At 68.9% G+C, this 14,073-nt stretch overlaps 2 protein-coding genes across 2 annotated transcripts; one reads left to right on the forward strand and one right to left on the reverse strand.

The window, feature by feature from the left end:
• The first annotated feature begins 3,969 nt into the window (after positions 1 to 3,969).
• CDH15 (cadherin 15) lies at positions 3,970 to 9,533 on the forward strand. The gene is made up of 14 exons (XM_082290250.1): positions 3,970 to 4,105; positions 5,729 to 5,872; positions 6,007 to 6,162; positions 6,241 to 6,385; positions 6,466 to 6,626; positions 6,826 to 6,954; positions 7,060 to 7,245; positions 7,313 to 7,566; positions 7,652 to 7,794; positions 7,862 to 8,098; positions 8,165 to 8,404; positions 8,772 to 8,908; positions 8,989 to 9,144; positions 9,221 to 9,533. The coding sequence occupies exons 1-14, from the start codon at positions 4,055 to 4,057 to the stop codon at positions 9,416 to 9,418; spliced, it is 2,337 nt and encodes a 778-aa protein (XP_082146376.1). The 5' UTR covers positions 3,970 to 4,054; the 3' UTR covers positions 9,419 to 9,533.
• Positions 9,534 to 10,032: 499 nt separating this feature from the next.
• SLC22A31 (solute carrier family 22 member 31) lies at positions 10,033 to 13,073 on the reverse strand (the record flags this gene model as incomplete). The annotated part of the gene is made up of 9 exons (XM_082290122.1): positions 10,033 to 10,381; positions 10,466 to 10,577; positions 10,673 to 10,887; positions 10,963 to 11,065; positions 11,181 to 11,302; positions 11,585 to 11,753; positions 11,922 to 12,076; positions 12,153 to 12,256; positions 12,735 to 13,073. The coding sequence occupies 9 exons, from the start codon at positions 13,071 to 13,073 to the stop codon at positions 10,033 to 10,035; spliced, it is 1,668 nt and encodes a 555-aa protein (XP_082146248.1).
• Positions 13,074 to 14,073: the final 1,000 nt, after the last annotated feature.

Here is a 14,073-nt window from a genome sequence, read left to right on the forward strand (position 1 = left end):
TTCTGTCCCTGTTTGACTCCACACGTGAGCTGCCATCCCCAGGGGGTCGATAAAGACAGTGGGGGACAGCAGAACTGTCCTGTGGGTTCCCAACCAGTGGATCTGGTGCTGAGGGCGTGACAGGGTGCTCCAGCAGCTGATGGGGCTCTGGAAGCACCAGGAAGAACAAGGAGCAGGAGGAACAAGGATTCCTTGGTCAGGGTCACTAGAGCCCCAGAAATCTGGGAGGACATGTAGAGAACATGGAGGGGACCGTGGCAGGCACATGGTGCTGGGCAGAGCGGGCTGGGATGGGAGTGGGGCTGGGAAAAAGGGGAAGGGGCTATGGATGGCGACAGGCTTTCTCCACCCCACCTCACCTGCAGAGGGGTCTGGTCACACGCCTGCTCTGTCCATCCCAACACCCTGCCCACAGCACCTCCTGCATTTCCGTACTTCAGGCTCAAAAGGAATTGCGATGGGAACACGAGGGACACCCAGAGCTCGCCGGCCGCCTCTCAGTGTCCCACAGCCCAGGCACAGGGACACACGTGTGGAGCCGAGCACCAGCGGGAGGGCCCGAGCGGATCCTTTGTTAAAACATCAACGATGCAGTAAATTTTTTAACTTACCAAATAGATCAATATCAAATTATCATGTCTCGCATTCATAACTCTTAAGCAAGCAACAATGGAGAGAGACAAGGTCACTGGAGAATAAATAGCAGCGAAAGCTCTTAATGATCTATCATTCTCGACAACCCCGGGCACCCCGCACCAGCCCGGTGACAAGATCATTAATAAAACTCTGCAGGAACGCTATCGATTGCTTTGATGGATGATCACAGGTAGCAAATACTGTAAAACACCTGGTTGTCACACACAAAATGAGCAGTTTGACTCACACCTCGCGCAGGGACCTGCCTGGGGCTCTGCCGCGTTTGCTCCTCGGGGATTCCCGCAGGGAGGGTGGTCAGGGTGACCCCCAGTTTGGGGCTGCCATCCATGCTGGAACCCCATACTTCCACCTCCACTCCCACACCGCTCCTCACCCCTATAGGTGGGACCCGTTAATTAAAAGCCTCGTTGAAGCACCTGGGCACAGTGCCCTGGTTGGGAGCTGAGCTGGATGGAGATGGGGTGACCCAGTGCCACTGGATGAACGTGGAGACCTCCAGGAACACCAGCACAGCCAGGACCTCTGGGATGGATGGGGGTCCCGAGGCCGTGGGCTCTGGCCCCCCACGCTGCATCCCTCGGGGTGCAGGGGGGGCTGTGTATGTCCCCCCAGCTCCGGGCGCTTCGCTTGCGAGCCACGTCGGCATTGACGGTCGGATCATGTGTACACAACCATTCAATTACCCCGTAATGGCTGCAGGCGATTAAGCCATCAATCTCCTTCATTAGGGCCTGCCAGGCCCGGCCCAGCAGCACCCAATAAAACCGTTAAAACAACAACCACAGCCCAAAGCAGCGGCTTTAATGCACTGACCCCAACCTCAGCCCGTGGCAGCGCTGGGGGTGTCCCCAGCCCTGGGGCAGCTGGGGACCCACTCACCCCGAGGGGGTGTTGCCCTGCTGGGGTGTCCCCGGGGAGCTGGGGGCTGCCCACCCCTCTGTGCCCCCCGGCTCGGCACACCAGGACCTGCTCCAGCATTTTATAGCTGACATTATCTTTTATTGCCATATAAAATCCAAGCTCCGGTGGCTTTATGGGGCTGCGCCGGTGTGTGGCACCTCTGCACTCCCAGCTGCTCCCTCTGCCCTCCTGGGCGCTGCCCTGACCCCTCCAGTCCCCGCACTGGGGTCACAGCTGGTCCCACTGCCCCACACGTGAGGGACACGACTGGTGCCACACCGGGGTCATGGCGGGCCCAGCTGCCCCCCACATTAGAGACGTGACTGGTCCCAACACACACGGTGGAGTACAACAGCCCCAACGCCCGTGACACTTGCAGCTCAGAGGGTGTCAGCCGGGAGGGGGGAACCCTCCAAAATAGGGTGACCCGTCGCCCAGAGCAGCAAGGGAAGTTGTAGTCCTGGGCTGGTCCTGCTTGGACCCAGCATTTGTGGGCCCTCAAATCCCTGCACCCCAGTGGGAGCCCCGGTTTGCAGGGGCAGAGGGGCGGGGGGTGTCAGTGCAGGGACAGCGGGGGGGCCGGGGTCGCTGTCGTGCTGCAGCCGCGGCCGTGCCAGGGGCAGCCCCGTCCCCACGAGCGGGGCTGGCGCCTTGTCAGAGCCTGTCACGTCTGCCACCCCCGCGCCGCGGTGCCGGTGGCAGGGAACATCTGCTCGGCCGCCCCGCTGCCAAGGCGCGTCAGGGTCAGGGGCAGCCGCCGGGACCCCCGGCCAGCGCTGCCGGGGCGGCTCCTCGCCGTGACACTGATGCGGGGTGACGGGGCAGCGGGGCGGACGGATGGGATCGGACAGACAGACGGGCAAGTGAGCGCTGCTGCCCCCGCCAAGGCCCGGCCACGCCGCGGGTCACCGGTGCCCGCCGCTCACCCGCTCATGACACGTCCTTGGGAACACCGGCAGCCCTGCCACCACCGCTCAGCTCCTGGGTATGGACAGGACACAGCCTGCACCCCTCCTCCTGTATCCCTTTTCCCACGCCTTGTTCCCCATTCCCGTACTGATGACCCGCACCACGAGGGCACCGAGGGCATTTATTGCCAAGGAAGGGACAATGCCGGGCGGGGGTCCCCACAGCTGCCGAGCAGGGACGAGCTGATGCTACCAGTGACACCGACCCATTGTACACTTCTTTGCCAGGCCCAGGACTCGGTTTTCCGGCAGGGCAAGAATCCCTCGACCCCTTCGCCCTGCCCGAAGGCTCGCGGCTCTCCATCCCTGCTGCACCGGGGCCCCGCGCCGGCGGGCGGGCAGGGAACGCTCCCCGGTGCGGCACCCCCGGCTGCGAGCAGCACCGGGGCCGGTGGCCGGGACGATGCTGCCACCTGGTGCCACGACACGGCGGCGGCCGGGACCGGCACCGAGGGTCAGGGGAAACACCGGGACCGGCTGCGGGGTCGGGGGAAACACCGGGACCGGCAGCGGGGGTCGAGGACAGCGCTGGGACTGGCCGCGGGGGTCGGAGGAAGCACCGGGACTGGACCCGAGGATCGCGGGCTGCACCGGGACGGGGGGTCGGGGGACAGCCCCGGGACAGACAGCGGGGGCCGGCAGCCTTGTCGGGACTCCCGGAGCAGCCCCCGCCCTCTCCGCCCGGGGGAACCCGCCGGAACCAGGAGACCGCGGGACGCTGCCGTCCCTCTCCCGACTCCGCGCTGGGACCGGCCCCGGCGCCAACACCGATGGCAGCAGCACCGGGAACGGCCGGGAACAGACGGGCGGGCTCACCCCGACGCGGGGCGCGGCCGAGCGGGACGCGAAGAGCTGCTCCCGGTCCCCTCTCCCTGTCCTGATCCCAGTCCCGGTCCAGACCCCTGTCCCGCTGTCGGTGTTGGAGCCTGTCCCTGTCTCGGTGCTGGCGCCGGTGCCTGTCCCTGTCCCTGTGCCTGCCCCTCTCCATGTCCCTGTCCAGATGCCGGTCCTTTCTCCCTGTCCCGGTGCCGGTGCCCGTGCCGATGCCAGTGGTTGTTCCGCTGCCGGTGTCAATCCCGGTCCCTGTCCCTGTCCTTGTCTCGGTCCCTGTCCCTGTGCCGGTGCCGAAGCCGGTCCTTGTCCCGGCGCCGGAGCAGCCGGGGGGGCAGCGGGCCCGGGTCTCCCCCTCCCACCCTCCCCGTCGCGGCATCCTCGGAGCGCGCCCGGCGGCAGCTGCCGCGTTCCGCCCGCCCTGCCCGGGGCTGCGCACCCACGGCCCCGGCCCCGCTCCCCCGGCCCGGGCAGCAGGGACCCCCCCGCGCCCCCCTGCATCCCTCCACGCCCCCCGCATCTCCCCCGTCGGGCCCCCGCCGCGCCAGGCCGGGCAGGGGGTGCGGGCTGAGGGCCGGGGGCGGCGGGGCCAGCTGCCCGCGGGGGGGTCCGGTGCCCGCAGCACTTGTGCTGTCACTCAGCCAGGCCCGCCGCTATTTTAGCTCGGGGCCGGCGGCCGGGCTGTGCCCCGCTCCGCCATGGGCCCCCCGCTCCTCCTCGCCTGCCTGCTCGCCCCGCTCTGCGCTCGGGTAAGGGGTGCGGGGACCCCGGGGTGGTGGGGACGGGGTGGGACGGGGTGGGATGGGCACCCCCAGCTCTGTGCCCCAGGAGGGCTGGCTGGGACGGGGAGCCTGGACGCTGAGCCAGGAGGCGGCCGGACCCCAAACCTCGTGGAAGCTCGTCCTTGGGGGCAGCGGGGATGGGGATAGGGGTGATGGGGGCTCGGAGCCCCCCTTGAGGCATTTCTCACCCCACAGATGGCCGTGGCAGGGGGGGGCCTGCGGCTCCGGCACATTGCCTGCGCCTGTGACTGGGATGGACTGAGATGGAATTCGGGGGAGGGTTAGGCACTTAAAGACACCCTGCTCCCCTTTTTCCCACTCCCCAAGTGTGGTCCCAGACCTCCCTGCACCCCCCTGCCCACTCGCGCCCCCCCAGAGCCCCTCATCCTGGTCTCGGGCCGGAGCCACATGGGGCCGTTGGGATTCTGGCCTGGCCCCTGCACTCGGCTGCTTCAGGGCAGGGGAAGGAGAGGGGATCTGCAGGGCAGCCCCCACAGGAACAGGGTCCCCGGCGTCCCTCCCTCACATCCCGATTCCCCCAGCTCCAGCGGCCCCCAGGGACGGGCGGGGGGTTCCTCCTGCTGGAGGAGAGCGCAGAGAAAGAACTGGAGGCCACAGCGCGGCGCCCGAGCCTGAACCAGCCCCCTGTCCTGCCCATCCCGTGGGGCTGGTACACAGCCCCCCCCCCCCTTCCCACACCTCCATCCCAGGGACCCCCGGCACAGCCAGCCGCGCTGCCCCGTTCCCCCATCCCCCATCAGGGCGCACAAGCGGCCCCCCGGGGCTCCAGGGACTCCCCGGCAGCCAGCGGTGCTGGCACAGCTGGGCACAGATGTGGGTGCAAGGCTGGTGCTGCCCAGATGTGCTCCCTCCTCGGGGAGAAGCAGCGCCTCAGCGCCTGCCCCCGGAGCCCAGGACGAGGGTGGCACGGAGCCGGAGGGTCGGCGGCTGCATGCACAGCTCCCACGCTCCCCATGGCTCCGGACCCCCCCCACAATCACCCCAATTCCCTGACCTCGGTCCCACACAGCCCCTAAACTCATTCTTGCCCCCACAGCTCCCTGACCCCCCTGCAGCCCACCAGGACTCCTGTTCCCCTTGTTTCCATCCCAAATGTCCCCCTCACAGCCCCCAGCTCCACCCCAGGCACTCAACTCCCTCTGCCTCCCCCCAGCACTTCAGAACTGATCCCTGACACCTCACCCTCCCTGCCACATCGTGTGGTGACAGTGACGTGTGGGGGAGGCTATGGTAGATGCTGCCTGCCCAAACTACCCCCCCTGCAGGGGTCCCGTGGGGCACAATCCATGCTCAGGGCACCACTGGGGTCATTTGTGGGGCACCCCTTCCTGGTGAGCCCAGCAGGACACCCATCACCATCACACCGGGATGGCAGGGGACAGCTGACACGCAACTCCCAGGGAAGCTGGGTGGCCTCTGCATTCCCCCAGATCCAATCCCAACCCCAACCCCATCAGGGGCACCCAGCACTGTGCACACCCAGCTCAGGTGCAACTCCCTGCCCACTGCCCTGGCATTCCACCCCACTCCGGAGTTTTGGGGTCACGGGCAGCACCATGTCCCCCGCAGGGTGCCAGCCCAGCCCAGCCAGGCGCTGCAGCCCCGCAGGCCTGGCGGCAGCAGGAGGCTCCTCGGCGGGTGAAGAGGGCCTGGGTGATCCCCCCCATCAGTGTCTCGGAGAACCACAAGCGCATCCCCCACCTCCTGGTGCAGGTAGGAGAGAGCCCCCCACCCTCTCACCAGCTTGCAGAGTGGGGACATCCTGGGCAGGGGGATTACACAGGGGCACTCCCAGAGGGGGACAGACCCCCAGCTTGGGACCCCCAGCCCTGATTTTCCTGGGGCAGATCAAGTCAGACAAGCAGCAGCCCGGGGGGGTGATCTACAGCATCAAAGGGCCGGGGGTGGATGAGGAGCCCCTGGGCATCTTCTCCATCGACAAGTTCAGCGGGAAGGTTTTCCTCAACGCCATGCTGGACCGGGAGGAGAACGACCGCTACCGGGTAAGGATGTTCCTGGGTGCCCACAGCCCCTCCCTGGGCCCCCAGCCAGACCCCGACCCCCCTGCTCTGCACCCACAGCTGAGAGCCTTCGCGCTGGACCTGGGCGGTGTCACCCTGGAGGACCCCACCGACCTGGAGATCATCGTGGTGGACCAGAACGACAACCGGCCGCTCTTCCGGCAGGACGTTTTCACCGGGCATGTGGTGGAGGGGGCTGAGCCAGGTGGGTCCAGCCGGGGGGCTGGGCTGGGGGGCTGAGCCAGCCCCTGTGCCAGCACCCACTGGGCGCTCCTGCGGCCACAGGGACCTGTGTGATGACCGTGGATGCCACTGACGCCGATGACCCCGACACGGATAACGCGGCACTGCGCTATTCCATCCTGGAGCAGGGCGCTGCCGCAATGTTCAGCATCAATGCCACCACTGGGGAGATCTGCACCGCACGGCCTGGCCTCGACCGGGAGGTAGCGGGATGGGGTCACCTGGGTGGGACTGGGGGGCACTGGGACTCGGGGCAGTCACGTACACCCCACATGGTGAAACCACATCTCCATCCATGAGCAGACCCAGGTGTGGGGACAGGGTGGGTGGGCAGCAGCTGGGGGATCTCTGTGCTCCCTGGGGGCTGGAGGGACTCAGCTCTGGCCCCCTCATTCCCCACAGACCATGGGGGTGTACAACCTGACGGTGCAGGCGGCCGACATGTCCGGGGACGGGCTCACCACCACGGCCATGGCCGTCATCTACTTGGAGGACATCAACGACAACCCTCCCGAGTTCACGAAGGAGGAGGTAGTGGCTGGGTGGGGTATGGGGTCAGCGGGGTGGGAGCTGGCCCCCCGGGGAACTGCAGCATCCCAAAGGGGCAGAGTCCAGCCCCACACCGCTCTCCCCCAGTTTTCCATGGAGGTGGAGGAGCAGGCGGCCGGCGTGGACGTGGGCAAGGTTTTTGTGCATGACAAGGACCTGGCGGGCTCCGCCAGCTGGTTGGCCAAATTCACCATCCTGGAGGGCGACCCCGAGGGCGTCTTCGCCATCCGCACCGACCCCCACACCAACGACGGCGTGCTCTCCGTGGTCAAGGTGGGCACGGGGCAGCCGGGGACACCGGGGGTCTCATGGCTCGGCTGACCCGTGGCCCCTCTCGCAGCCGCTGGACCACGAGGTGCGGGACCGCTTCGAGCTGACGGTGTCGGTGCAGAACGAGCGGCCGCTGGAGCCCTCGGCCCCCGCCAGCCCCCGGGCGCTGGCCACGGTGCGGGTGCGGGTGCGGGACGTCAACGAGGCGCCCGTGTTCCGCGAGAACCCGCGGCGGATCAGCGTCCTGGAGGGGACCCCCCCGGGCACCGCCATCACCACCTACACCGCCAGCGACCCCGACACCCACCAGATCCAGACACTCTCGTGAGTCCCGCTCCCCTCCCATCGCCCCCGGCACCCGCTGGGGGAGGAATTTGGGGCGATGTCTCACGCACCGCCTCGCCCACAGCTACGCGCTGCTCTACGACCCCGCGGACTGGCTGCAGCTGGACCCTCACGCCGGCACCGTCCGCACCAAGCGGGAGCTGCTGCACCCGTCCGCCTTCCTGCAGGGCGGCTGGTACATCGCGCTGGTGCTGGCCCGCGATGACGGTGAGCAGCCGCCCCCGCTGTCCCCTCGCTCCCGCTGCCCCCACTGACCCCTGTGCTCTGTCCCCAGCCGAGCCCCCGCTCTCGGCCACCGGCACCCTCTCCATCGAGATCGTGGAGGTGAACGACCACGCGCCGCAGCTGCAGCCGCCGGCCGGGGTGCTCTGCGGGCGGCCGGGACGGGGCGGGACCCTACTCCTGGGGGCCACCGACGATGACCGACCCCCCCACGGAGCCCCCTTCCACTTTCAGCTCAGCCCCCAGCACCCCCAGCTCGCCCGCAACTGGAGCATCGCCCGCTTTAATGGTGAGGGTCAGCCGGGGTGGGGGGATGCTGCATAGAGGGTCCCGTTCACCCCCTGCCCCCCCGCAGTGACCCACGCCGTGCTGGCCGTGCTGGCGGAGCTGCCCGAGGGGTCCTACTCGCTTCCGCTGCTGCTCCGGGACTCGGGGACCCCCCCGCGGGAGCAGCAGCAGCTGCTGAACGTCTCGGTGTGCCACTGCGGCCGGGACGGCACCTGCCTGGACGGGGTCCTGGCCGCGGCCACAGCCGGGGCCGGCATTACCCTCGGGGCCCTCATGATCATCCTGGGCAGCACCATCCTCCTCCTCGGTGAGTGACACCCCCGAAAGCCTCACCCCACACCTCCATCTCCCCCCTGGCACCCCAGCCCTGTGCTGGTCCTGGCGATCCCTCCCGAATGCCACCAGCACATTCTGTCACTTTGTCCCCCATCCATCACCCCATCCTGGTCCTGGCCATCCCATCCGACCCCTACCCATGGCCCTCAACACCTCCCCCCCACCCAGCAACCCCTTCCGACCGCTCTCAAGACCCCCTTAACCACTTCCCTCATTGCCCATCCCACCCCAATCCCTACCTCCATCCCTATCCCTCCTCCCAGCCCAACTCATCCCACCCCAGCCATCGCCCCGTGCCCCCCGTGCCTCCCCACACGCGTGTCCCCGTGTCCCCGCAGTGCTGGCGGGTCTGGGCGCTGCGCGGGTGCGCAGCCGCCGCCGGGCCCTGCGCAAGGGGCTGCTGCAGCGCTCGCGGGACGACATGCGCGACAACATCCTCAACTACGACGAGCAGGGCGGGGGCGAGGAGGACCAGGTGAGCAGGACCCTTGGCAGGGGTGTCCCGGGGGTCCGCAGCTCAGCCCTGCACATCTAAACCCCGTCCCGGCCCCGCAGGACGCCTACGACATCAACCAGCTCCGGCACCCCGAGCTCTTCTCCCCCCGGACCAAGCCCCCCCTGCGCAGGGACGCCCCGCTCCGCTCCGGGACCCCCCTGGCCCCCCGCAAGCTGCCCAGCAGCCCCTCCGACATCGAGGACTTCATAAATGAGGTGGGTCAGAGCCCGGCACTCTCGCCCGCAGTCCCCCATGGCCGGCGGGGCTGACGGTGGCCCCCTGTCCCCGCAGGGGCTGGAGGCGGCTGACAGTGACCCCAGCGTGCCCCCCTATGACACGGCCCTCATCTACGACTACGAGGGCTCGGGCTCGGTCGCCAGCCCGCTCAGCTCCATCGTGTCCAGCCTGACGGATGAGGACCAGGACTACGACTACCTGAGCGAGTGGGGGCCGCGCTTCCGCCGCCTGGCCGACCTCTACGGGCACTAGCAGGGATGGGGGCAGGAGGGGACACCCCACTGCCCACGGAGGGGCTGGGGCAGGGACAGGGCAGAGGGAGCTCACACACACACACACAGACACACACACAGAGGAGATGTCCAGCTGCAGCGGTTTCACAGATGGACACGCACAGGACGCCCGGCTGGAGCGGCTTTGCACACGCGTGTGCAACGAGAGGCCTCCGTGCAGGGGGTGCACAGCCACACACAGAGCCCAGCCCAGCAAACCTGGGGGGGGGACGCCCGGGTGAGCCCCACAGAGCTGAGAAGGGGGCGAGGAGACCCCTGGTGACCCCCATAATAAAGAGCAGGGGGTTGGTGGCGGGGGCGTGTGACCCTCCCCACACCAGCGACCCGTAGAAACAAGGCACTTTTATTGGGAGCCGGCAGCACCCCCGGGGGGCGTCACCCCCGCCCCAGGGCTCCCAGCACCGCTGCTCCTGGGGCAGGATCCGGCCCCACCGCGGGGGAGGCGCTGCTCCCCCGGCCCCTCCACCACGCGTGTCCTGCTATTCCCATTACATCCCTGCACTGGGGTCCCACACCATGCTCAGCCCCCCCAGCAGCAGGGAAACCCCAGGGAGCGGGGGGGAGGGGGCACGGCTACATCTCGCGGGGGGGCTCCGGGGAGCGCAGCATCCTCTTGGTGGAGGCGGCCAGGCGGGAATAGTCGTGGGGGATGGCGCGGGGGTCCAGCAGGGGCAGGTGGTCCTCGCGGGGGGGCCGGCGGAACAGGGGCGGGCGGCGCTGGCTCTCGCCGTCCTGCAGGGACTGGGGCAGGCTGCGGCCCCGGCTCTCGGGCAGTAACATGATGCTGAGCACGGCCAGGATGGCGAAGGAGGCGAACACGACGTGGTGCAGGAAGAAGCCGCGGCTGTTGGGGATGGCGGTGATGGGCGCCGCGGCCTTGCCCACGAAATTGGCCCCCACGACCAGGCCCAGCCCGGCGCCCCTGGGGGAGGAACACGCTCAGAGGGGGCCCTGCCCGGTGTCTCCCGCTCCGGGGTAGCACAAGAGGGAGGCAGCTCCCCGTTACCTGACCACGGTGGGCAGAACCTCGCTGGCAAAGAAGATGCTGAGCATGGTGACAGCGTGGGAGGCGGCCGTGCCCACCACGGACAGCGTCAGGACAATGAGCTCCAGCAGGTCTGGGGGGGCGAAGCACATCAGGGGGCAAATTCTGCACCCACCTCTTTTCCCCCTGGCTGGGGCTGCGTCCTCGGGGGTCCCGCGAGGGTCTTACACTGGGTGAGGGCCAGCAGCAGCAGGGAGGAGATGCCGGTGAGGACGGTGCAGAGCAGGAGGATGGCGCGGCGCCCGAAGCGCTCGGCCGTCAGACACACGAAGAGGCAAGCGGCCGCCTCGGTGCTCACAAGCACCAGGTGGGAGGAGAAGAAGTGGGGCAGGTGCGGGACCAGGTTGCGGGTGAAGCAGTGGCGGATGCCGGAGCCGATGAACCTACGGGACAGCGGGGTCAGGGGGCCGCGAGTGGGGCCCTCCCATGCCCACCCCGCCGACCCCCCCGCCGCTCACGCCGCGAAGCCGAGGATGGCGCCGTTCTTCCAGATGACCCTGGTGCCGCAGATCTCGCAGACAGAGTGGTACCGGGGCTGCCCCTCGGACACGGCCTCCAGCTCTGCCGGGAGAAGGGAACCCGGGATAGAGCCGGCTCTGTCACACCCCCCACCCACACACACACATAACCACGGCTTTGGGGATGGGGCCGATCGCCCTCGGAGTCCCCCACGCACCCGCGAGGAGGCTGTCCTGGGGGCAATTGTCCTCGGCCAGCGCCTGCAGGGTCTTCCTGGCCCTCTCCAGTTGCCGTGTGGCCAGCAGCCAGCGCGGTGACTCCAGCAGCAGTGCCGGGCACCTGGGGCATGAGTGTCAGGTCACGGGGCTCCCCATGGGCCTGGCCACCCTCCAGCACTGACCTTCCCACCCGGATTCAAAGCAACGCTGCCCAGAAACCCTCAGCTTCAAACCTGAGCAAACATTTGCCCAGGGTGGGGGGGTTCCACTCCTCTGGAGAGCCCCGGGTGGCCTTTGATCCCCGCCGCGGCCCTGGGCAGGGTCTGCCGGGCTGGGAACAACTTGACACCAGCCCCGCGGCACAGCCTAGCCCCACGCAGCCCCCTGCCCGGGGGGTCCTTACCACCAGCAGGCAGCCAGCAGGGCCAGGATCATGGTGACAGCGCCCTGCAGCACCCGCCAGTCCCGGCACAGCAGAGCCAGTCCCGGCAGCAGCAGCTCCCCGGCGATCCAGAAGAATCCGGCCACCATTGTCACCCCCAGCCGGTGCGGGGGGTCACACAGCTCCAGCCCTGGCAGCGAGTGAGGGGGCCACCATGGGTGCCAAGCACCTACACCCATCCTACACCCTGGAGCATCCTGTATCCTGGGACATCCCACAGCCTGCAGCATCCTGCTCCCAGTGCATCCTGGAGCACCCCCAGTCCCCGCACCCCTATGGCCGCCCCCATCACACTCACGTGCCACGTAGAGGGCGAGGAAGGCTCCTGCCAGCGCGGCCCCGAAGAGCAGCCGTGCCACCAGGACCATGAGGAAGTCCACAGCCAGTGCCACGCCGAGGCCCACGGGCACGGCCAGCGCCAGGGACAGCAGGAAGGTGGGACGGCGGCCGAACCTGCCAGGGACGGGCTGTGAGAGGGGCTGGGCACGGTGCCACCTGCCCATGGGGGCTGCCCGGGAACCCCCTTTACCTGTCACAGGCCAGGCCGGCAGTGACACTGCCCAGTGTCCAGCCCAGCAGGTGCGTGGTCTGCTCCAGTGGCACCTTCCAGCGCGAGGCACACACCAGGTCCCACTGCAGGGGACACAGCAGGGAGGTGTCAGCTTGGGGATCTTGGGAGACCCCCTGCCGCTGCCCACAGGGCTGGGATGGACGGGGCTGGGGGGCTTCTGGACAGCTCCCACCCCACAAACAGAAATGTGGGGACAGATGTGAGGGGACAGTACTGGTGATTCCAAGAGCCCTGGACACCCTCCAGCCCCTCAGCCCCCTTCCCCAGGGCTCCCCCAGCCAGCCCCAAACCCCCTCCGTGGGGTCGTCCACCCTGCTCCCCCCTGCCCACCCAGGGCTTCCCCGTGGGATCCTTACTGGAGTCCCCAGCTCCCTCTGGGGGCTGGGACCCCCCAGTTTGTTCGCAGCTGTCCCCCCCCCCCGGATTTCCCAGGCCCCTCCCTTAACCCCTCCTTTACCCACGGGACCCCTCAGCCCCCTCCAGCACCGCAGACTGCCCCAGGCCCGGGGGTCCCCCCATCTCCCCAGCCCCGTGCCCCACCTGTGTGACGAGGTTGGCGCGGAGGCCGGCGGCGGGCAGCGCGTAGTGCCAGCCGCGGGTGCAGGGCCCGGTGCCGTTGGGGCGGGGGGCTCCGGGGGGGTAGCGGTACAGCTGGCAGGGGCTCCAGCCGCCGCGGAGGCGCGGGACGGCGGCGCGGAGCAGCGCGGGGCCCCCGAGGCGGCGGAGCGGCGGCGGCAGCAGCGCGGTGTCGGGGCGGCAGCGGTGCGGGGGCTCCGCGCCCAGCGCCCACCCCAGCGCCCACCCCAGCGCCAGCGCCGCGCACGGAGCCCACCCCCCCGCCGCCCGCCGGCCCCGCGGCCGCGACCCCCCGAGCGCCATCGCCGCGGACACCGCCACCGCCACCGCCACCGCCACAGCCACCGCCACCGCCACAGCCACCGCCACAGCCACCGCGCTCGGGCTCGGGCTCGGCGCGGGCAGGTGGGGCGGCACCGGCCGGACCCGCCCCGCGGCGCCGCCCCGACGGCTCCCTCCGGATCTGACCCCCCCAGCCCCGGTTCGGACCCCTCAGCTCCGGTTGAGAACCCCCCAGCCCCGGTTCGGACCCCTCAGCCCCGGTTGAGAACCCCCCAGCCCCGGTTCGGACCCCCCAGCCCCGGTTGAGAATCCCCCAGCCGCGGTTCGGACCCCCCAGCCCCGGTTCAGACCCGCCAAGTCCCGGTTTGCTCCCCGCAACACGAGGCTCAGGCTCGGTCTGATCGCCCCCCCAGCCCGGTTTGTCTCCCCAGCCTGGCTCACAAACCCCAGCCCCGGCTCAGATCCCCGGCCCGGTTCGCCCCGGCTCAGATCCCCGGCCCGGTTCGCCCCCCTCAGCCCTGGTTCGCTCCCTGCAACACTGGGCCCAGTCCGCTGCACTCCCAGTCTGGTGTTTCCCCCCTCCCAAGGCCCCCAGTTTGGTTCTCCAAGCCCCATTCACCCCAGCTCAGCCCCAGTTTGCCCTCTCCCAGCCCCAGCTCACCGCCCCCAGCCCAGCTCAGCCCCCCTTCTCCATGGTGCTCCAGACCAAGGCATCCTCTTAGGGCTGGGGGACCCCCTGCCCCAGCTGGTGTCGGGGGTCCTGAGGTGCAGCCGGGGGTGCCAGGACCCATCTGTGCACACCCACAAATGCACCCAGGTCCCCCCAAACCTCAAAGGGAGCCAGTGGCATCTGTGACTTCCCCCTTGCAGGAAGGGAACGTGTTGGTACCCAGCACCATGTGAGCCCGTGGGAAGAGCCAACAGAGCAGTCGAACTGCAAATAGCATTTATTTCCCTCTTCCTTTTAAAGTTTACTCACAAACGTCATTTCTGGGGGCAGCAGCATCACTCGGGTGCTCAG

Source organism: Coloeus monedula (genome assembly GCF_965178545.1).
Source record: "Coloeus monedula genome assembly, chromosome: 13".
Lineage (NCBI taxonomy): Eukaryota > Metazoa > Chordata > Aves > Passeriformes > Corvidae > Coloeus > Coloeus monedula.